The following is a 24773-nucleotide window of genomic DNA, read 5'->3' as shown; positions in this document are numbered from 1 at the left end:
GGAATTCCCTGGTGGTCCAGTGGTCAGGACTTGACACTTTCACTGCTAGGGCCCTGGGGTTTGATCCCTATAGGGGAACTAGGGACTGCAAGGAGATCCAACCTGTCCATCCTAAAGGAAATCAGTCCTAAATATTCATTGGAAGGACTGATGTTGAAGCTGAAACTCCAATACTTTGGCTACGTGATGCAAAGAGCTGACTCATTTGAAAAGACCCTGATGTTGGGAAAGATTGAAGGCGAGAGAAGGGGGTGACAGAGGATGAGATGGTTGGATGGCATCACCGACTCAATGGACCCAAGTCTGAGTAAACTCTGGGAGTTGGTGATGGACAGGGAGGCCTGGCGTGCTGCAGTCCATGGGGTCTCAAAGAGTTGAACATGACTGAGCGACTGAACTGAACTGAGGGGAACTAAGATCCCACAAGCTGAGCAGCATAGTCAAAAACAAAAATCAGTAACATCCTCCTCAGCTTTATTGAGATAAATTTACACGCTATGAAATTCACCCTTTTAAGTATACAGTTCAGTGTAATTACAGAGTTTTTGCAACCATCACTGCAGTCTAACTTCAGAATATTTTCATCAGCTTCCAAGGAAACTCCATGCCCATTTGCAGTCACTTTTCAGCCCTAAGCAACCACTATCTACTTTCTGTCTCTGTGGATTTGCCTGTTCCGGACAATTCATATAAATGGAATCATACAGTATGTGGTCTTTTGTGTCTGGCTGCTTTCAAGATTCATCCATGCTGTCGTTGTGTACTTCATTCCTTTTTTATGGCCAGAAAATACTCCTTTGTATGGATATAACACCTTTTATTTATCCATTCATCAGTTGATGGGCATTTGGGTTGTTTCCACTTCTTAATTATTATGAATCATTCTATGAACATTCTTGTGCAAGTTTTTGCATTTATATATATTTTGATTTCTCTTGGATAGATACTTAGGTGAAAGTACTGGTTCATATGGTAACATTATGCTTAATATTTTGAGGAACTGCCAAATAATTTTCCAACATGGCTGCACCATTTTACATTCACATTGGAAATATATGAAGATTTCAACTTCTTCGTGTTCTTGAAAATACTTATTATCTTTTTAATTTCACCTTACTAGTAGATGTGAAATGGTATGTCAATGTGGTTTTGATTTGCATTTCTCTGGTGACTAGTGATATTGAGAATCTTTTCATGTGTTTATTGGCCATTAGTATAACTTATTTGGAGAAGTGTTTATGCAAATCCTTTGCTCCTCTTTAAATTGGGTAGTCTTTTCATTGCTGACTTATATGAGATATTTATGACCTAACTTGGTTAACATATGATGGGCCAACCATGCCCACAACCCAAAACTACCTGCTATTCTGTTGGGTGGAACCCGTTTAAGATCTTACTGTCTCCTAGGTTAACATCTCATCTGTGGCAAGCAGCCACACATCCTTTGACCTTGGGAATTCTGAGAAGCATATGCCATTCCAAATTAGCTGCAGCCATTGTCTCTCAGATTTCCCCAGTATATCTCAGACCTCAGTACTTTTAGTTCAGTTCAGTCGCTTAGTTGTGTCTGACTCTTTACAACCCCATGGACTGCAGCATGCCAGGTTTCCCTGTCCATCATTAACTCCTGGAGCTCACTCAAACTCATGTCCATCAAGTGACTGATGCCATCCAATCATCTCATCCTCTGTCATGCCCTTCTCCTCCTGCCCTCAATCTTTCCCAGCATCAGGGTCTTTTCCAGTGAGTCAGTTCTTCACATCAGGTGGCCAAAGTATTGGAGTTTCAACTTCAGCATCAGTCCTTCTGATGAATATTCAGGACTGATTTTCTTTAGGATTGACTGATTTGATCTCCTTGCAGTCCAAGGGACTCTCAAGAGTCTTCTCCAACACCACAGCTCAAAAGCATCCGTTTTTCGGTGCTCAGCTTTCTTTATGGCCCAACTTTATATCCATACATGACTACTGGAAAAACCATAGCTTAGACTAGACGGGCCTTTGTCAGCAAAGTTATGCCTCTGTTCTTTAATATGCTGTCTAGGTTGGTCACAGCTTTTCTTCTGAGGAGCAAGTGTCTTTTAGTTTCATGGCTGCAGCCACCATCTCCAATGATTCTGGAGCCCAAGAAAATAAAGTCTGTCTTGTTTCCATTGTTTCCCCATCTATTTGCCATGAAGTGATGGGACCAGATGCCATAATCTTCAGTTTTTTAATGTTCGGCTTTAAGCCAGCTTTTTCACTCTCCTCTTTTACTTTCATCAAGAGGCTCTTTAGTTCCTCTTCGCTTTCTGCCATAAGGGTGGTGTCATTTGCATTTCTGAGGTTATAGATGTTTCTCCCAGCAGTCTTGATTCCAACTTATGCTTCATCCAAGCCCAGAATTTCACATGATGTACTCTGCATACAAGTTAAATGAGCAGGGTGACAGTATACAGCCTTGTTGTACTCCTTTCCCAATTTTGAACCAGTTCATTGTATTATGTTAACAGTTTTATGTTAAAATTAGCTGTTGCTTCCTGACCTGCATAGAGATTTCTCAGGAGGCAGGTAGGTGATCTGGTATTCCCATCTCTTGAAGAATTTTCCACAGTTTGTTGTGATCCACACAGTCAAAGGCTTTAGTGTAGTCAATGAAGCAGAAGTAGATGCTTTTCTGGAATTCTCTTGCTTTTTCCATGATCCAGTGGATGTTGGCAATTTGATCTCTGGTTCCTCTGCCTTTTCTAAATCCAGCTTGAACATGGAAGCTCTTGGTTCATGTACTGTTGAAGCCTAGCTTGGAGAATTTTGAGCATTACTTTGCTAGTGTGTGAGATGAGTGTGATTGTGTGGTAGTTTGAACATTCTTTGGCATTGCCTTTCTTTGGGATTGGAATGAAAACTGACCTTTTCCAGTCCTGTGGCCACTGCTGAGTTTTCCAGATTTGCTGGCATTCAAATTCAAGTGCAGCACTTTAACAGCATAATATTTTTTTTTTTAATTTTTTTATTAGTTGTAGGCTAATTACTTCACAACATTTCAGTGGGTTTTGTCATACATTGATATGAATCAGCCATAGATTTACACTTATTCCCCATCCCGATCCCCCCTCCCACCTCCCTCTTCACCCGACTCCTCTTAACAGCATAATATTTTAGGATTTGAAATAGCGCAGCTAGAATTCAGTTAGACTATAAGTCCTGTTTAAAGGCTGAATAATACTCTATTGTATGTATATAACCACACTTTGTTTATCTACTCTTCTGCCAATGGACATTTGGGTTGTTTCCACCTCTTTTGGCCATTATGAATAATGCTACTAGGGACATGGGTGTGCAAATATCTGTTGGAGAACTCAAAGGAATCAATTCTTCTGAGTATATGCCCAGAAACTCAGTTCTACTTCTAAAGCTTCTTTCCCTCCCAATGTCCTGGAGTCTGGGCCGCCTCTTGACGTTTGAACCATCCTTCTGTGGCAGCTGCTGCTCACAGCACTCCACTAGGCCCCCACTGGGCAGTTATTCTAGCCATTCTCTTCTGTGTCACTATTCTTTTGGCAATAACAGTCTTTTCTTTCAATTTACCCTCTTGCTTTCCAAACCCCAGTCCTGCCCCTCATCACTTTCTGAAGAAGATGCAGCTATACATGTCTGAATCCTACCTATGTACATGGTTGACTTTTATCCAAGGTGGCTTCTTGGGCCTCCATGTAAAGCAATGGCTGCAAATAGATGAGGTGGGGCAGGGAGAGATTTGTGATGGGGGTTATAATTTCATTTGTTTATCTTATTCTAATTGTAGAGTGCCCATACCTCAAGGAAAGGGATATTTGACACTTGAAATAAAGTCAAACATTCACAGAAAACCTGCTGTGGAAAGAAAGGATTTATTTTGTGAATGTGGCAGAAATCATGTAAGTGCTTTCAATGGGAAATGGAAAAAATACACATTGGCCATTATATTCTCTATTTTGAAAATTATAGAATATCAGCCTATCTCCAAAGGCACAGAAAAAGTGAAGGCTCCAATATTTGCTGATAAAGGCCTTCTGTGGGCCGGGGCTTGGTTTGGCTGGATCATGGTTTATAAAGTATTCTATAGGGTATAAGATATTATTTTACCCATGGAGTTTTCAGGATCCAGCTTCTTTTTTCAAGGAATTTATAGATTTAAACAAATATCCATCAAGCTTTTAGTGAGCAGTGTTTCTGTACTGCAGTACAGGCAGATTCTTTATCAACTGAGCTACGAGGGAAGCCCATGTTTCTGTCCTAGGCAGAATTTAAAATGAAAAGAGACTATTGGGGTGGGAGAAGTAGTGAGAAGAAAAAGCTATTACTTTTATTTAAATTGTTAAAAGAGAAAAGCTCTTCTTTCATCTGGGGATAAGGCATAGCTTGAAGGGTGGTGGCATGTTGATCAGTCCCGTAACAATGGGTTTGGTCTCTATGTCCTTTGTCTCCCCCAGGGGTTTCAGGACAAAATTTTGCAGAATGGTGGTTAAGAACAGGAACAGCTCCATTTGGGCCAGGCCCTCTCCAATACAGGCTCGTTTCCCTGAAAGGAGGAGACAGTTCCATTAGCTTGTTCCACAATTAAATATTACAATAGCCCATATTCAAACACATACTCCTAACAGCCACTGAAAACACTGGTCAGAAAAGTGACAGCTCAGAAGCAGCTAGAGGACGATCAACTGATTCAGTTCAGTTCAGTTCAATTGCTCAGTCGTGTCCAACTCTTTGCGACCCCTTGAACCACAGCACGCCAGGCCTTCCTGTCCATCACCAACTCCCGGAGTCTACCCAAACCCACGTCCATTGAGTCAGTGATGCCATCCAACCATCTCATCCTCTGTTGTCCCCTTCTCCTCCTGCCCTCAATCTTTCCCTGCATCAGGGTCTTTTCAAATGAGTCAACTCTTCACATCAAGTGGCCAAAGTTTAGGAGTTTCAGCTTCAATATCAGTCCTTCCAAAGAATGCCCAGGACTGATGTCCTTTAGGATGGACTGGTTGGATCTCCTTGCAGTCCAAGGGACTCTTAAGAGTCTTCTCCAATGCCACAGTTCGAAAGCATCAGTTCTTCGGTGCTCAGCTTTCCTTATAGTCCAACTCTCACATCCATACATGACTACTGGAAAAACCATAGCCTTGACTAGACAGATCTTTGTTGACAAAGTAATGTCTCTGCTTTTTAATATGTTGTCTAGGTTGGTCATAACTTTCCTTCCAAGGAGTAAGCGTCTTTTAATTTCATGGCTGCAATCACCATCTGCAGTGATTTTGGAGCCCAAAAAAATAAAGTCAGTCACTGTTTCCACTGTTTCCCCATCTATTTGCCACAAAGTGATGGGACCAGATGCCATGATCTTAGTTTTCTGACTGTTGAGCTTTAAACCAGCTTTTTCACTCTCCTCTTTTACTTTCATCAAGAGTCTCTTTACTTCTTCACTTTCTGCCATAAGGGTGGTATCATCTGCATATCTGAGGTTATTGATATTTCTCCCTGCAATCTTGATTCCAGCTTGTGCTTCCTCCAGCCCAGCGTTTCTCATGATGTACTCTGCATATAAGTTAAATAAGCAGGGTGACAATAGTCAGCCTTGATGTACTCCTTTTCCTATTTGGAACCAGTCTGTTGTTCCATGTCCAGTTCTAACTGTTGCTTCCTGACCTGCATATAGGTTTCTCAAGAGGTAGGTCAGGTGGTCTGGTATTCCCATCTCATTCAGAATTTTCCGCAGTTTATTGTGATCCACACAGTCAAAGGCTTTGGCATAGTCAGGAAAGCAGAAATATATGTTTTTCTGGAATTCTCTTGCTTTCTTGATGATCCAGCAGATGTTGGCAATTTGATCTCTGGTTCCTCTGCCTTTTCTAAAACCAGCTTGAACATCTGGAAGTTCACGGTTCACGTATTGCTGAAGCCTGGCTTGGAGAATTTTGAGCATTACTTTAGTAGTGTGTGAGATGAGTGCAATTGTGAGGTAGTCTGAGCATTCTTTGGTATTGCCTTTCCTTGGGATTGGAATGAAAACTGACCTTTCCCAGTCCTGTGGCCACTGCTGAGTTTTCCAAATTTGCTGATCAACTGGTACAGTTCCTCTAACAAACCATAATTTCTCTAAAGAGATTTATACTCTTAATTCAGTAGTTCTCCTGGGGATTTATCTGTAGGAACTACAGATTCACCAATGAGGATGTTACTTTCATTATTATTTATGACGCTGATGAGTTAGATGAACACTAGACATACACCTATGTTAGATTAATTAAATAAGTCATTGTGCAACTATCATGCAATGCCACCTAAACATGTTTGTGTGGAAGATTATTTAATATCACAGGCTGTCTTTTAAAAACATATTAACTGTTATTTTTGAAAATACTAATCAAATAATTGACTAGGATAACAAAGAAAAAAAAATATGTGCTGAGTGATCTTAAGTTGTCTTTATGACCTTATGAGAAATAGCAACTGGGAGCCAATCAGCTCTTGCAAAGAGGCAAGGTTATGTGGGGCTCTGGATTTCAGAGGGGAAGGAAGAGAATGAAATGACCAAAGTCCCTCTGATGGCCTCTGGCTGTAAGAATCAGAAAATTAATACAATAATGTTTAATCATTTTAAAAGAAGAAAGAAACCTGAACATTCTGTTTTAGAAAAGTTGTATATTACAGAAGGGAGATCACCAGGTAAGAGTCTACAAAAGGAGGTCTCTTTGTTATCTGATAATAACATCTGAATTGAATTGGTTTGCCTTGATTTTTTAAAAAATTGGTATTGTACTTAGTCACCAGATAACAAAATAGTCCTTGAAAGACTTATTTGATCCTATTGGTACACAGACTTAAATGGCTTCATCTTGATTTAGAGGGTTATAGCAGATTGATTTGATTAACTTTGCGATCATTAGTGGACTACTTACATACATTCAGTAAAGCTAAAAGTTGTTCAAAAGGTTCATGTGTATGGTTTGGATGGTGTGTATTTATATTTACCCATGGAAAAAGCCACGAAGTATTTTGTTTTCCTGAAGCTGCCATTTTTATCCAAAAAATGGCCTGGGTCAAACTTCTCTGGGTTAGGAAACTCCTTGCAGTCGTACAAGATGGGAGACAGTAACGGCAATACAACAGTACCCTGGAACCAAGAAAGAGAGAGTGGAATGGCATGTTATCATACTTATCTTTGGTTCATAAAAAGCCTCACACTTTTAAATATAGTGGATTAAACAGGACCGAGAACTCTTAAAGCTTGTGTGAGAGCTTTCTGTCTTGTGTGAGAGTTTTTTCACACCCACTATCATACAATACCTTTTATCGAATAATAAGATGGTTCTCTGGGGGAAGAGCACTGTTACAGTCAATGTGCAATAAACAATTGTTCACAAACTAAGATTTGCAGCTCATATTGTTTAGACATGTGCTTTATTAGAACTGCCACCTCAAATTGGAAGAGTTCACTTTTCACAATTTTTTTCTTTCTGAATTCAGGTGTGAATGTAAGAAAATAAGATATAGTGCCTTGTAATCTACAAAATCTATTGGCTCAAACCCCACCTCCTCACTTCTAAAATGGAGTGCATGTGTGTATGTTTGTTGCTCAGTCATGTCCAGCTCTTTGCGACCCCATGAACTGAACTGTAGCCAGCCTGGTTCCTCTGTCCATGGAATTTTTCAGGCAAGAATACTGGAGAGGGTTGCCATTCCTTTCTCCAGGGGATCTTCCCAACCAAGGGATCAAACCTGGGTCTCCTGCATTGCAGGCAGATTCTTTACTGTCTGAGCCACCATACACTTTCCTCTTTGCCCCATTAGAACCTATGAGGTTTACATGACAAAATGATAATGACCATTGATACAGGATGCTTCACATTTACCTGACATTGCGTTTAATTGTTTATAAATCTCATTGAATTCTTACTTCAACCATATTCACTAGGATCTTGGTTTTTTGGCTCATTGTATATATGCAGAAATTGAGATTCAGAGAGAAGAAACAATTTACTTGAGGTTATTAGCAAGTGGCATGATTAGAATTTGACCCAACTTCTACCTGATCATAAAGCACCCCTATTTAAGTGAAAGCCTCCTCTTTCCATTTTTACTTCATTTTTTATTTCCTGAAACATTATTTCACAATTTTTGGAGTAGGTAATACATATACATGGTATATAAAAAAAGTCAAAGTGAAAATAAGTTTCTTTTTCCTATACTCAAGTTCCTTGGTTTCCTTCTTTTTTTTTTTTTCCCTTGGTTTCCTTCTTAATGTAATCACTGCTATCAGAAATTTATTCCTATTTTATTATAGGTGGGGCTTCCCTGGTGGTTCAGATGGTAAAGAATCTGCCTGCAGTGCAGGAAACCCAGGTTCAGTCCCTGGGTCTGGAAGATCCCCTGGTGAAGGAAATGGCAACCCACTCCAGTATTCTTGCCTAGAAAATTCTGCGGACAGGGGAGCCTGGTGGAGTCACAAAGAGTCAGACATGACAGAGCAACAGAACAGAAACTCTTTAATATTATCAAAAGCACTTTCTGTATAAATGAGATTACCATGTGGTTTTTCTTTAAATTCTATTTCTATGGTGAATTTTATTAAACCAAATTTTCTGGTGTTAGACCTTCCTGTGTTCCTGATTACCTTCACTTGCTGATGGTATAGCATTTTTAATGTGATACTAGACTTATGTGTTAATAGACTTTTACACTGGGATTTGGCAGTAAGGTTGGGGGCTGTTTCAGCTTTGCAGTAGTCTGGTCAGGTTTGACACCTTTTCTTCCTCTTCTACACTCTCAAATGTAAAACCCAATCCTTTAATCACTACAGAAGACTGACTACATCCCCAGTGTGCATGTGAATGTTTTGATCACTGTTAATTATTATGGGCAGCAATGTCGCAAATGTCCTGGTACAAGAGATCTTGGGAGCAGAGAATTTGGGTTAAAGAAAGTGACACTTGATTACCTTAGAGCTGCAGATACACTGTCCATCTCTTCCCCCTTTTTAACATCCATCATGGAAAATCAGATTTCTGTTTCCACAAGATTCATACTAATGCCAATCACTTCTCCCTTAATATATACTATTATACATGAGAGTGTGAGGAGCCTTGGAAGCCCTGGGTTAGCTTCCCCATTCCAGGAAGGCAGGGGCAGAACCACAGAGGTGACACAATGGCCTGAGAGTACACTGCATAGGAGTGATGGATTTTAAACCCAGGCCATGTAACTCAGGCCTTGTGTTCTTTCCATGTCTCTCAACTGCCTCTCTTCCTGAAACAGCTACGATGCCTCTAACAGGACCCATGGAGTGGTACCATGTTGCATCTTCTATCTCAGCCAGCTTTCCCAGCCACCTCTAACCTTGGGGATGACATATTGTCTGAATTTTGTGTCCCGGACCACAGCATGGGCTAAGTTAGAAGGAATGAGGGTGATGTATCTTTGTATCTCATGCAACACAGCCTCTGTATAGGGCAGCTTCATCTTGTCCTTCATACAGGGACTTCGGGTGCGTCCAATCACACGGTCAATTTCTTCATGAACTTTGGCTGCAGAGACATGAATCATGAATCCTACTTAAGAGATGTGTTCCCTGGATACTTGGAAATGCTTACAATGTGGAAAGAAAGTGGCCTGGAAAAGGCTCCCAAGGTCAAAGACATGTTGCTAAACAACCCATAACTTTGTTCCTCATAGAATTTCTTTTTTTTTTAAATTTCAGTATAAAATCTTTATTCTTAGAATGCTCTTTTTAAAATTAATTAATTCATTTTAATTGGAGGCTAATTACTTTACAATATTGTAGTGGTTTTTGCCATACATTGACATGAATCAGCCATGGGTGTACATGTGTTCCCCATCCTGAACCTCCCTCCCACCTCCCTCCCCATCCCATCCCTCAGGGTCATCCCAGTGCTCCGGCCCTGATCACCCTGTCTCATGCATCAAACCTGGACTGGTGATCTATTTCACATATGGTAATATACATATTTCAATGATATTCTCTCAAATCATCCCACCCTTGCCTTCTCCCACAGAGTCCAAAAGTCTGTTCTTTACATTTGTGTCTCTTTTGCTGTCTCGCATACAGGGTCATCGTACCATCTTTCTAAATACCATATATATGCATTAATATACTGTATTGGTATTTTTCTTTCTGACTTACTTCACTCTGTATAATAGACTCCAGTTTCATCCACCTCATTAGAACTGATTCAAATTCATTCTTTTTAATAGCTGAGTAATATTCCATTGTGTATATGTACCACAGCTTTCTTATCCATTCGTCTGCTGATGGGCATCTAGGTTGTTTCCATGTCCTGGCTATTGTAAACAGTGTTGTGATGATCATTGGGGTACACGTGTCTCTTTCAATTCTGGCTTCCTCAGTGTGTATGCCCAGCATTGGGTTGCTGGGTTGTATGGAAGTTCTATTTCCAGGTTTTTAAGGAATCTCCACACTGTTCTCCATAGTGGCTGTACTAGTTTGCATTCCCACCAACAGTGTAAGAGGTTTCCCTTTTCTCTGCATCCTCTCCAGCATTTATTGTTTGTAGACTTTTTCATAGCAGCCATAGAATTTCTGTTTTCTATATTGCTGCAAAGACCAGAGATTTCGCTTCAGGAAACATAAAAGCTGCATTAGGTATGTCCTTGGCCTCCTGCCTGAACTGGTTTGTCCTCCTGTACAGGTGAGGAGATGACCTCTGTGCAGGGATTAAGATTTACCCCAGGTTCCTGGCAAAGCAGCTGCAGAGGGGAAATGTTTAATCCTCACTCTAGTGGGAGCATCTCCTCTGTCAGTCTACTAACATTTTGTGGGAACAGAAAACACCATTTTGTTAAACAAAATACTGGCTTTCTAAGACCTGTGCCCTGAGAATATGATTGAGAAAATCAAGCTAGTACAATTTCATTTTTGAATTTTAAAATATATTGGAGCTAAAAATCCCCTTTGGGGAGACTGATCCATTTTCAAGATGAAAAAAACAAAGGCCTATGAAGTGAAATAACTTGTTGGAGGTCACACAGTCAGGTATTGGTGGCTGAGAATGAGAATCCAACATGGGAACCCATGCATCCCTCATCTAAATTGGGCTGACTCTGCAACATTATATCATATATAGAAGAGCTGGGATTCAGAAGCTCCTCTGCTTTTAAACTTAAAAAGTCTTTGATTTGTAAAGGTCTCTCTTGCTTATCAACGTCACTTGATAGAATTTTGATCTGTAAAACCAAACCACATGGGTGGCCCTATGCATGATGCTCGCCAAGGCTGTCCAGAGAAAGAGAAGTTGTCACAGACAGTAGTACCTTACTACCTTCACCAGTTCCAGGAGCTCCTATTTTATCCTAAATAAATACTTAGGATATTTGCTGTACCTTGAACCTCAGGGTATTTCATTAGGAGCAGGAACCCATAACTCAGGGTGGCAGTGGTTGTCTCTACTCCTGCTGAAAACAGATTTGATCCACAGGTTGCTAAGTTTTCCAAGTGAAATTCAGACTCTGGGTTCTCTTTCTCCTGTAGATGGTAGAGTAAAAAAGAAGGCAATGGCTTATCAGAGCTCCATGATCACACCCCATCACTGGTAATAGGCTTCATTTTGTGTGTGGTAGGGTAGTAGATTTTTAAAAATCAGTCATGGAATTGAAACTTCTGGTTCAAATTCCAGGTTAGTCAATGATCAGATATATGCCCTTGACAAGTTACCTTACCTCTTTACTCAACTTCATAATAACCTGTTAACACTCAGTTAACGGAATCTTCTTTGATTATATTTAATGAAAAAGACTAGATGTGAGCACAATGTAGATAAATCAACTGGTTTGGAACTGGTCTGTTTCCTTCAGACCAGTGATACAAATCATGGGAAATTGATACTACCCCAGCCCTTTAGAGTATTGTAGTGAAGAATATAGAGGTCAATTAAATATTTTGTTAAAGTATGATAAGTGCTATCAAAGAAAATTTCAGGGTAGTATTTGATTCATCATTTTACTCCTTTTACCAACCATCACGGACTGATAGAGAGTTGGTATGAAGGAAAATTTTTAAATGACTGAATTAAAAACCTAACTATTTTTTTTTCTCTTTCCCAGACAAACATCTAGTCCTCTGAGGGCCAACAAAAAACTTTTCCATCAGAATGAAGAGGATATTTCAATGCACATTGTTGATAAGTGGAGTGAGCTTAAATGTCTCTGCTAACTCCAGGGAAATTTCTGAGAAGGAAAGAGAGCATCATCATGCCTTCCTTCAGCATGTTTTCTAAGGAAGTCAAGCTTTCTAAATCAGCCCTCCCAGAGATTAAGAAGACTAAACAGGTTATTATTTACTGTTTGCTATAACTTGCACATTTATGATATAATTGCACAGTATTTTTCTTTTGCTTATTAATGTATATTTGGGGAATTTTGGCATGAAAGTCAAAGTGTTAGTTGCTCAGTTGTGTCCAACTCTTTGCAATCCTGTGGACTGTAGCCTGCCACACTCCTCTGTCCATGGAATTCTCCAGGCAAGAATACTGGAGTGAGCAGCCATTCCCTCCTCCAGGGGATCTTCCCAACCCAGAGATCAAACCTGGGTTTGCCTGCTTTGCAGGCAGATTCTTTACTGTCTGAAATAACGCTTTACTGGGGAAGCCCAACTTTGGCATAAACGAGGTTAATTTTACAGGGCTCAAGGAATTATTTTCAGATTTTAAGTTGTTACATAGGTATATATATTGAAATATCATTTTTTCAGAAATACAAAAATTGAAATTATATTGGTAAAAGTCTCGTGCACACAACAAAAACATGGAACACTTCACAAATTTGTGTGTCATCCTTGCACAGGGACCATGCCAACCTTCTCTGTATCATTCCAATTTCAGTGTACGTGCTGCCAAGATGAGCACTGAATATCCTTTTGCAGTCTATAACAATAGCTTGTCACAGTTTTGACTGTTTTCCTACTGATGTTCTCATGGACATTGATGCTGGTATCTTATGCCAGTGATGTTCTAAGAGCTGGTGGCTGTGATACTTGCTATTCAATATGTTTAAGACCACCGATGGTTAATTATAATGTATTTTTTTAGAATCTCTTATCCCTCGTTAGCTTCAAATAACAAAATTGTTCCATGGGAAAACACAATCCAGTTTTTATAATGTATTGGTCTGTGACATACCACCTGGGAAACATCGTGGCAAACAATGGCAGACTATGGTATGTAAAGAAGATGTGTGTGTCTTTTAGCCACATTAAGATAAATATATGCTCAGAAACATGCATATATATACATATATGTAGCTCATCATAAATATATACTGAGAAGATTTCATTAAATGCTAGTGTCCAAGTACAGGAAGTAAATAGAAATAAAGGGAAATAATATGTATAATATATATTTTTTAGAAAACTTATTAGTTTTTGTCCAACTAAAAAATTTATGACATTTTGATTCCACTTGTTTGACTTAGTATGAATAGAATACTAGCTTTCTAATTTAGAAAAATAGATGTGCAACAAGCAACAAAGGTTTATGTATAGTACAGGGAACTATAGTCAATATCTTGAAATAACCTATAATGGGAAATATCTTCAAAAACAATATGTGTGTATATGTATAACTGAATCACACACACAAAAAAGAATTCTACTTTTTGAAATTTAGTAATGTTTATCTTATTGCCAATTTTTCTAAATGTCCTACGGACATCTAATAACAACATATGAAATACAAAATTTTAAATATATTCGTGTAGTATATGATTAAATTAATTAAACACAAATTTATTACATTTAAATTATTAATGACATCATTCAAGATGCTTCTATTCTGATTTTTTCTGCACTTGATAAAATATTCTCAGAGAAATGTTAATATTTCTCACTATGATTGTATATTTTTTTCTTTTCCCTTATGTTTCTTCTGATTTTTGCTTTATGTAATTTTGTTTCTTTGTTGTTAAGTTGTCTAAAGGTTTATGATGTCTATCTTCTTTTTGAATTGTACCTTCATTGTTAAAAATATATATCTTTGTTTCATTTAAAATAAATAAATTTTAAAAAGAAAAAAAAGAAATACGAAGGAAGAAGAGGGCTTTTGCTCTTTTAAAATTTCTGCACTATGAAAAATTTCTACTATTTTTAATAGCATACCCCATTGCCACAAGATATCAAAATATCAAGAATTACCTACATGGTGTGATTATGCTTTCCTGCATTCCCATGGACTGACAAAATATAGTATCAGGGAAATATGTCATGTACAATACCTGCTCCATCCTGCTGAGGAAACAGTCAATGTAGTCTCGAGGGTTATTATGATCCAGGGACTTTTGATGCTCCTTCACTTTTTCCAGAACAAAGTAGTGAACATCCTTAAGCCTTTTTGAAAATGCTCTGTGCTCTCCAGGGAGAGGCTTTATGAGTTTTGGCCATAGATTGTAAATCTAAAATGAGAACAAAAAATACGCAAGCAATTCAGGTTGTGAAGAGACACCAGGGTTTCTAAGTGGAGCACCGAACTCTCTGCAGGGTCTGGCCAGGGAGAATCCTTTCCTCCAACTTTCAAGCTAAAGAGAAGGGAGGATGACCGTCACATACACGAGAGTCGCCCCTTCTCATCTCCTGCTCAACCACTCTCAGCCAACCTCAGAGTAAGAGAGGGGGAGAATGTGCACAGGAGCCTTAAAAGAAAGGCAGGGAACTGGGAACATGACATCTTCTTTTGGGGGAATCACCTCACAGAAGCGAGCAGAAGGCAGCCTTCATAGGTGCTGGTGTAAGTGACACGGTACTAATCCACTTCACATAAGACACACATGGAGGGAAGGGGACAGCGCTTGCCTCGGCACATGCTCATGGGGCAAGGTGGGCAGCTTGCAGCTCTTTACCCTGCTTGTGTAGTGTGTCCAAGAGGTCAAGTGCAAGGGTGAACGAAGACTTGGCCTTACCTGGTTCCAGAGAGAGCTTACTCGATTGAAATTTTTATTTAACGAATCCAGCAGGGAGTGAAAGGTCTTATCTTTGCAGTGGAAACGTTCATTGAAGAGGATGGAGCAGATCACGTTGCAGGTAGCACAGGACAGGGTGACAGCAGGGTTAAAGGGCTGAGCTGGTGTGAAGAAAAAACAACTCTAACATTTAGAGTCTTCATCAGCCTGCATTAGGGTTTCAAGAAGATGGCCTCCCTCCTCCTCAGATGGATACTTATATTTTATTTTCTCTAAACTTCTTCAAATTAGGATGTAAGCATCTTCTATTAATACTATATGCTCTATAGTATTATACTATGATACTACTAGTAGTTGTTATATTATTCAGTGAATATGGTAATAGTCACAAGAGGAGCAAGTAATATTATAGAATATTTACCACATACTGGATACGGTGTAAATATTTTGCAAACTGTATTATCCAACCCTCAATCTGAGGTTTGATTTTTAGCCACATTTTTCAGATGAGGAAACTGCACCTTAGAGAAATTAAATAACTTGTCCAAATTTAGACATCCAGTAAGTGCTGAAGTTGGGAGATGAACCCAAACAAAGGGATTCAAGGATCCTAAGTAACAGCTTTGAGTCATTTTCCTCCTGCCCCGCTTTTCCTTGCCAATGCCCTGGTTAACAGAGCAGACTGTGGACTGCTGAGCATCTCCTGAAGGAGGAGCTTTGGTGGGAAGGGCTGTGTGCGCAGTAGCCCCTTGGCCCAAAAGATGGTCCACGGAACACACCCTCTGATTTCCTGAGCTCCTCCATCAGAAATTGGGCCTCCTCCTGGATCCTCTCCTCGAGGCTCCTCTTCCCCATCCCAAAGTCCCTTAGGGTCATGAGGGAGAAGCGCCGCATTTGCTTCCACGTGTCTCCATTGCTGAAAAGGATTCCTAGGAAAAGAAGCAAAGAGCAGAAAAGTGGTTTTGCATCATAGAACTGGATGTCCCCAGAAGTTGATCTCGTGTCCACCCTGTGCTGTGGCCACTGCCCCTTATCAGGAATTTTAGCAACTGGCCTTTGAAGAGCACAACGTAGTCTTTGGTTTGGGTCAAATATTTGTCACAAAGAAAATAAAACCCAAGTTCTGGTCAACAGAGGACAGGGGTGAAAGAGACAGGGGCAGGATCATTGGCACATAGGAAACATTCCCAAGTGTGTGAAGGGCCATCCATCTGGTTTTGTTGAAGATGGTAGACTGGCATGTGTTCACAAACCCCTCTCCTGAGTGTCTGTTTTTGCACTTAACACCCCTTTCATTTGTGCTTCAGTTCTACCCATGACTTCCTCTACTAGAGGAACTGCAGCCCCACGGACTGCAGCCTGCCAGGCTTCTCTGTCCATGAAATTCTCCAGGCAAGAATACTGGAGTGGGTAGCTGTTCCCTTCTCCAGAGGATCTTCCCAACCTAGGGATCGAACCCAGGTCTCCTGCATTACAGGCGGATTCTTTACCAGCTGAACTACTAGAGTGGGTAGCCATTCCCTTCTCAAGCGGATCTTCCCAACTTGGAGGATTGAACCTAGGTCTCCTGCATTGCAGGCAGATTCTTTAAGATCCGAGCCACCAAGGAAGCCCCTATTAGAGGAGAAGCAACTGCAAAGCAGAGCAATAGGGAATACGCATTTCTATTCACCTCTGAATTTACTACAGCTGTTAGCTAATCTGAACTAGAAAGAACTCAGGAACAAAGGAAATGTTCACACCCAATGCTTTTTCATTTCTTCCTCTGTATATGTCCTGAATTTCCTATTTCTCTCAATGCACCACCAGTTTCCTAGTACCTCAAACCCAAACTTCAGGGCATTTTCACATCGCTCTTGCCCTATACAGCTGCATTTGGTAAATCCTGTTGACTCCACCTTCAAAATGTCTTTCTCATCTGTCCCTTTTTGTCAATTCAAACTACACTACCACACTTCAGCTTCTAAGGTTATGATCATATTCAAACCAGCTTCCTAGATTTAGAGTTTCTAGGTTCCTCAAAATCAAATACGAGGACAATTTTTCTGGTGCTAAAAAGCATTCAATGGATTTCCCTATACCCACCTCTCACCATAAAGAAGGCTGAGTGCGAGAGAATTGATGCTTTCGAAATGTGGTGTTGGAAAAGACTCATGAGAGTCCCCTGGACAGCAAGGAGATCAAACCAGTCAATCTTAAAGGAAATCAGTCCTGAATATTCATTGGGAAGACTGGTGCTGAGCTGAATCTCCAATACTTTGGCCATCTGATGCAAAGAGGGAAAGACCCTGATGCTGGGAAAGACCGAGGGTAAAAGGAGAAGGGGATGACAGAAGATGAGATGGTTGGATGGCATCACTGACTCAATGGGCATGAGTCTGAGCAAACTCAGGGAGATAATGAAGGTCAGGGAAGCCTGGCGTGCTGCAGTCCATGGGGTCACAGAGTCGAACACGACTACAACAAATACAACCCCCTAGCTCCCCACCCAGTCTCATTATGATACTGTTGTAGCCACGCATTCCAGGGAAACAAACTCACTCAGAAGGACAATGCAGATAGTGGAGTGCAGTTTATTACACTGGTAGGCCCAAGGCAGAGTCTCCTCTTAGCCAAGGACCCTGACCAGTTTTTGTGAAAACCTTATATACCCTAAGTATACTTGCTCAAACCCACCTCCCCAAATTCCTTGAAACTAGTCTGGACAAGGTAAAAAAGAGATACGATCAAAGTTAACCCATGATTCATGTGTCACAAGACTAGATAAACAGTGGACATTTATCAATAGGACTGTGGTCATATCCCAATAAACATAATAGAATTTACTACTTTGTTCTGTTACAGAGATAATTAGCATATTCTTTTAGGCAACGGAGAGTCCAAGTACAAGTCCTGAAGCTCTTTTATCCAGGGGGTCTGGTTTCCCATTGGTATGCCACTTCTATAGACACTGGGCACAAAGTTCAGAGTACAATGGGAGGGTGACCATGCGTGTAGCCTAATGTTCGCAGCCTGGCCTAAGATGGAGTCCAGCTCTGTCTGTTTCCTCCTTCAATATCTTTAAACTCCTCAAAACTTTCCATCAGTCTCCCCATTGGCTCTAACTCTGAACCAAAAAAAAAAAAAAAACCAAAAAATTAAAACATAGATTAGTGTATTAAGACTACAGACTATGGTTATCGGTTCTGGGCTCCAGAGTTAGGCAAACTGAATTCAAGTCTGCTCGAAAAGCTTCTAATTTGGATGAGCAATTAACTTCTGTTGCCTCAGCTTTTCATCTGTTGAATGGAAATAAAAAATATCCTCCTCATAGGGCCATCGTGGTAACTGAATATGGTAATACATATGAAACCCCTAGCATGGTATCTGGCACACAAGAAGTATTTAATAAATGTTAGCTATTATACAATTATAGTTATTAGAATCATAATTCAAGTCAATAATAATCTAATTATTATAATGTCTAACTTTTATAATAATTATTGATAGTAACATTATTATTATCATTGAAATTTAGGAATATTTTCATCTCTTCAAATTTTTAACTGTTTTTACATCATCTTTAAATCAAAAGGCAATCATAAATGTGGCAAAATTATTTATTTAATCCTTAATTAGACTTTCAAATATTGCCATATCTTTTGTGCTTCATTTATTCTTCTATTTATTTAATAAATTTTCATTGCTTTCCTGTGCCAACAAAGGCATTTTGCTCACCATCCCGCTCTACAAGGGTTAGATCATTAGCCACTGTAGTCGTTGAAAGGCATTCAGGGTGGAGATCAGGGATGATCTAGGATGATAAACTATTGTTTATGTCAACTAAACTGTTGTTTATGTTGTTTATGTCAACTGATGAGTTATTTGATATATATCAAATAACTTCCAAATGTTCAAGCTGGTTTTAGAAAAGGCACAGGAACCAGAGATCAAATTGCCAACATCTACTGAATCATCAAAAAAGCAAGAGAGTTCCAGAAAAAAAGGGAGTTCCAGAAAAACATATATTTCTGCTTTATTGACTATGCCAAAGCCTTTGACTGTGTGTATTGCAACAAATTGTGGAAAATTATTCAAGAGATGGGAATACCAGATCACCTGACCTGCCTCTTGAGAAACCTGTATGCAGGTCAGGAAGCAACAGTTAGAACTGGACATGGAACAACAGACTGGTTCCAAATAGGACAAGGAGTACGTCAAGGCTGTACGTTGTCACCCTGCTTATTTAACTTATATGCAGAGTACATCATGAGAAACGCTGGGCTGGAGGAAGCACAAGCTGGAATCAAGATTGCAGGGAGAAATATCGATAACCTCAGATATACAGATGACACCACCCTTATGGCAGAAAGTGAAGAAGAACTAAAAAGCCTCTTGAAAGTAAAAGAGGAGAGTGAAAAAGCTGGTTTAAAGCTCAACAGTCAGAAAACTAAGATCATGGCATCCGGTCCCATCACTTCATGGCAAATAGATGGGGAAACAGTGGAACCAGTGACTGACTTTATTTTTTTGGGCTCCAAAATCACTGCAGATGGTGATTGCAGCCATGAAATTAAAAGACTCTTACTCCTTGGAAGGAAAGTTATGACCAACCTAGACAGCATATTAAAAAGCAGAGACATTACTTTGTCAACAAAGGTCCATCTAGTCAAGGCTATGGTTTTTCCAGTAGTCATGTGTAGATGTGAGAGTTGGACCATAAAGAAAGCTGAGTGCTGTAGAATTGATGCTTTTGAACTGTGGTGTTGGAGAAGACTCTTGAGAATCCCTTGGACTGCAAGGAGATCCAACCAGTCCTTTCTAAAGGAAATCAGTCCTGAAAATTCAGTGGAAGGACTGATGTTGAAGCTGAAACTCCAATACTTTGGCCACCTGATGCTTAGAGCTGACTCATTTGAAAAGACCCTGATGCTGGGAAAGATTGAGGGCAGGAGGAGAAGGGGATGACAGAGGATGAGATGGTTGGATGGCATCACCGACTCAATGGACTCAATGGGTAAACTCCGGGAGTTGTGATGGACAGGGAGGCCTGGCATGCTGTGGTTCATGGAGTCGGAAAGAGTCGGACACAACTGAGTGACTGAACTGAACTGAACTGAGCTCAATCCAGCCTAATACCTTCTGCTCCAGTTAAAAATTAATTTCAGGGTTTCCCTGGTGGCAGTGGTAAAGAGTCTGCCTGCCAATGCTGGAGACATGGGTTCAATCCCTAGCCGGGATATATCCCACATGCCACAGAGCAAAAAATCCCATGCACAACAAGTATTGAGCCTGTGCCCTAGAGACCAGGACCTAGAACTACTGAGGCCACAAGCTGCAACTACAGAAGCCCGCGTGCCCTAGGGCCCGTGCTCCACAACAAGAGAAGCCACTGCTATGAGAGGCCCATACACCACAACTAGAGAGTAGCCCCCTCTCACTGCAGCTAGGGAAAAGCCTGTAGAGCAATGAAGTTTTAGCAGATACAAATATAAATAAATAATTAATTCCAAAGCTCACACACAGCCAATGTAATCTTGTTTTAAAAAAAAGGGAAGAAATGAGAGAAGATTTGGTTGCTTCTTTAGGTAAGCATGTACATCTTATGTAAGAGAGATTAAAAACTGTTTCTCTTTCATCACTTAGTACACTGCATAATATTTAATTAATTATTCATAAATATGCTTTGAAAGGAAGTTTCTATTTCTTTGGGGCTTGTTGCAATTTTACAATTTTAAATGGATTAGAGGAGATTTTCAGGCTGTCCTAGGTTTTTTTAATTGTGTAATACTTCATATATATAAAGGAATATATATATAACATATGTCCACATTTTGAAACATAGTAAGAAAATAATTATCTGTGAGCCTGTTGTCCCACTGAAGAACTTGAGCTTGACTAAGTACCACTGTAGCTCCCTGTGTGTTACCTGTCTGACCTTACCACCCTCTCTCCGCCCCCTCACTCCCACCTCTCCACCCCCCACCAGCCCCAAACCAAGAGCTGACATTGAAAACACAGTAATTTCTGTACCTAGTTGTCTGTTGTTGCTGCCACTATGCCACTGCAATCTTTGTACCCTGTGAAATGACACCCCAAGCATGGCTCTCTAAATCCTAAGACCTTTGGGTAACAACTTTTATTTTCAAAATATTTCCCAGATTGCTTTTTATTAAATCACAATCATATTTGCAGATTTACCTTAAAGGGAACTTGGAGTCTGTTTTTGGTGTTTATCTCAATAGAATTATCAGAGTATCTGTTGTACCAAAAAAAAAAAAAATGTCTGTTTTTTGTCCCCATTCATGGGAGACAGCTTCTAAATCCTCAGCTTTTCCCACTTCTAACACAGAAGTTTGTTATTCATGCTGAGCCTCTGGGATCACACTTAAGTTTATGATAATAAAGTGACTCATGGTAGATTCCTAAACAGTGTCAAGATGGAGTTGGCCATGCCAGAAAGATGAACTTTGTATTCAGAGAACTGAAGCTTCCACCCAAGTGATATCAGCCAGACCTTAGGACTTTCAAGGAATGGAAGGAGCTAGAGACTGAGTTCTATCAGATGGCCAATCAATCAATCAACTGTGCTCAAGTAATGAAGTTCCAGTGAAAACCTCCAGACACCAAAGCTCCGATGAGATTCTGGGTCGGTGAACATACCAACACATTGAATGGGTAACACATTCTGATTCCTTGCAAGAGAATATAGAAGCTCTGCATTTGAGGCATTCCTAAACCTTGTCCAACATGTCTCTCCATTTGTAGCTTTCATATGTAACAGAATTGTGATTGTTAAGTATTGCATCTTCCTGAGTTCTGTGAGTCATTCCAGTAAATTATTGAACCTGAGGTGGTCATGGAAACCCTGAATTTTTAGCCAGCTGGTTGTAAGTGTGGGTAATTGGAGACCCCTGAACTTGCAGCTGACATCAGAAGTGAGGGTAGTCTTTTGAAGAATGATGCCCTTAACGTAGGGCTTACCAGGTGGTCACTAGTGGTAAAGAAACTGCCTGCCATTGTAGGAGACATAAGAGACCTGGGTTTGATCCCTGTGTCGGGAAGATCCCCTGGAGAAGGGCATGGCAACCCACTCCAGTAATCTTGGCTGGAGAATCTTCCATGAACAGAGAAGTCTGGCGGGCCACAATCTATAGGGTCACAAAGAATGGGACATGACTGAAGCGACTTAGCACGCACGTGTGCACACACACACACACATACACACGTACTTAACATATGGAGTATGAACTAATTCAGTAGTATCTGAATTGCACTGCAGTATTGCAGCATCTAATTTATTGCTTGTTGCAAAGCAGATACTCATTAGGTTAATCACACTTTTTTGCTAAAAAGAATTAACTTGTATTTTGAAACATACCATATCCTCTCTGGGTATCGTCAATAATAGGAATAGGTCCTCTGCCAAGGAATTCATCACCTTGGTCAATTAGAGCTTCCTTCACCGCCTCATATCCATGTAAGACCACAGTGGTCTGGGATCCAAGGTACAGAGTGTAAACAGGGCCATATTGTTTGGCAAACTATAAAGAGATACAAACAACTATAAGGGCTATTGTGAAATCTCTCCATTGGAGGCTTCGGTGGGAATTAAGTAATGATTCACACGTAGCTTAGACCTTGCTCCATTAAGTTCCTTTCAGTAATTTAACTTGGGCTACAGTCATGGATTCATTCTTTCCTTCATCTATACATGCAACCATTGAGCAATATAAATATTCACTAAGCACTTATATTGTCAGACATTGTGCCAGGAACTCCACGGAACTTAGAGTCTAGTGGAAGTAACAGGCAGTAAAACAAACTACATTTGCAATACAAGCTGCACATGATTCTATGAAAGTGGTAAAGAATGTACTTATGCTAGATGATAATGGGAAAACTTAATAAAATAGATGAGAATTCTATGAGGAGGTAACATTTAAGATAAAACTAAAGATGAGAAGGAAGCAGCAATGATAAGAGAAAGAGAGATTACTTAATAGGTATTAAAAAGAATGAAATCTATATATTTATGATAGCATTGTGTCAAGGGGAAAAATAGAATACTAAAACAGCTGCTAGCTAGGGATTGGTTTTCAAATGTATTTTACATCCATGCATGTGAATTTAAAGTAGCCATTTGAAAGTACTTTTGTGAAGATGTATGATGATGGTTCAGAAACATGTTCATGTTCTAAATTAAATAGTTGAAAAAAAATTACATTTAAAGATCCATATGCATATTATAATCCTCCATTTTTTAAAATAAAATTCTTAAATGGCAAAACTTATTGAACTTGCCACCTCTTTTTTCTTTCTGCTTTTCCTACACTTTTTAAAACTTACACGTACACTTTTTTTAAAACTTACACGTAAATGGTAGAGAATTTTGCCACTTTCTGTTTTCTCTGTCCAAGGAAAATGAAACTACTTCCTTGGTTCCTCTGAAGGAGTGTCTCTCTGTATTTTAGGGCACAAAATATCAGGCCCTCCTCTCCCAACCTCACCCTCAGCTGATGATGTTGCTTCCTATTTCACAGAGATAACAGAAGAGAATGTCCATGTGCTTCTACCATAGCTTCTTGTTCACTTGAATCTGTACCCACATACATAGTTTTCTGTTAATATAAATGACTTTCCATGCCCCCCAAAAGGCCCAATTCTCCAGCTTATGCACTGGATTCCATTCCCTTTTAGCTATGGCAACTTGACTTTCCTTTTTTACAGCAATATTGAACATCACCCTATTTTTCCTCCTCCCCCAGGCCCTGGCAACCACCATTCTACTCCCTACTTCTATGGGTATGACTCTTTTAGAGTCCCCATGTAAGTGAGTTCATACAGTATTTGTCCTTCTGTCTGGCTTCTATAATTTAGGATAATATCCTCCAGGTTCATCCATGTTGTTGTCAGTGACAGGATTTCTTCCTTCTTTAAAGAGAAATAATATTCCTCTATGTGTGTGTGTGTGTACACATCGTACTTTATCACTGGTCAGACGACAGTAATTAGGGATTTTGGGAGAATGTATACTTGCACAGTGAACTCAAAGGAGTGAATGTCAGTCAGGGAGAGCAGAGTTGAGTTGTGTTAGAGCAAGGTGTGAGGATCACTCTTCAAAAGGAGGATCACAAATTATACCATAGATTAGTCTGAAATAGTAATAATAATATAAAAGGACATTGTTTACATTTTTTTTTTTTTTAACATTTGCTTGTCTTTTGGTTAGTGTTATATGCAGAAAGGATTGGAAGACTTTCAGTTAAAATATGTTCTGACTTCAGAATTTTCCCATTCACTAGAATTCAATCTGTATCTCAGGTCAGGTTAACACACTTCATTATCACCTCTAAAGTGATCCAATTCAGAAAAAAATAAAGGGGGGCAGGAAGAATTTCTGTCTTGTAATACAGAAATAGATACACCAAAGTGCCTTAGCAGTGAGTAAAACTATTAAGAAGAAAACTTAAAGATGACACAAAGATAATCTGAAGGTGACTCCCCTTTACCTGGAGATGACTAGCCCCTAATGAAACCCCCTTACCTTGGAGAGAGATGCAGGGATGTCCTTGAAGTTTAGTTGCATCAGATTCCCAATGATGGGAAGGGGAGTTGGACCAGGAGGGAGCTTTCCCAAACCTTTGTGACTTTTCTTCCACATGAAAAGAAAAACCAGGCAAGTGATACAAATCACAAGAGCAAGAGTAGTGATTTCCAGTTGCTCCATCTTGGTTACTCAGTGTTAGTAACTGTTTGGGTTGTTTGTTGGCAAAGTCCTATATACCCAGGGTATGCTCCGTAAGTCAAAGGCTGGTCTGAGTTCTTGGACTTAGGAAACAACCTGGCACTGGTTTTGGC

General features: G+C 39.8%; 1 protein-coding gene and 1 non-coding gene across 2 annotated transcripts; both read right to left on the bottom strand.

Annotated features, from left to right (window-relative positions):
* Nucleotides 1–3847: 3847 nt before the first annotated feature.
* Nucleotides 3848–24773, bottom strand: LOC122446729 (cytochrome P450 2C23-like). Its single transcript, XM_043477227.1, has 9 exons — nt 24460–24773; nt 22294–22456; nt 15713–15862; nt 14934–15094; nt 14253–14429; nt 11370–11511; nt 9348–9535; nt 6984–7125; nt 3848–4539 (listed from the first exon to the last, which is right to left on the bottom strand). The coding sequence occupies exons 1-9, from the start codon at nt 24640–24642 to the stop codon at nt 4358–4360; spliced, it is 1488 nt and encodes a 495-aa protein (XP_043333162.1). The 5' UTR covers nt 24643–24773; the 3' UTR covers nt 3848–4357.
* LOC122446874 lies at nt 12783–12889 on the bottom strand. The gene has a single exon (XR_006271034.1). It is a non-coding gene; the product is annotated as a U6 spliceosomal RNA (small nuclear RNA).

Source organism: Cervus canadensis, chromosome 8 (genome assembly GCF_019320065.1).
Source record: "Cervus canadensis isolate Bull #8, Minnesota chromosome 8, ASM1932006v1, whole genome shotgun sequence".
Lineage (NCBI taxonomy): Eukaryota > Metazoa > Chordata > Mammalia > Artiodactyla > Cervidae > Cervus > Cervus canadensis.
The sequence above is the reverse complement of the archived record's forward strand: the minus strand, read 5'-3'. Positions and strand labels throughout refer to the sequence as shown.

What these genes read in the sequence shown, in the direction of transcription:
- LOC122446729 (XM_043477227.1), bottom strand. Translation starts at nt 24,642, where the DNA reads ATGGAGCAACTGGAAATCACTACTCTTGCTCTTGTGATTTGTATCACT. An exon ending in CGATACCCAGAGAGGATATG is followed by an intron (nt 15,863 to 22,293) that starts GTATGTTTCAAA and finishes TTCTTTTCCTAG; the next exon opens with GAATCCTTTTCAGCAATGGA. An exon ending in GAAATACCCTGAGGTTCAAG is followed by an intron (nt 9,536 to 11,369) that starts GTACAGCAAATA and finishes ATGTCTCTGCAG; the next exon opens with CCAAAGTTCATGAAGAAATT.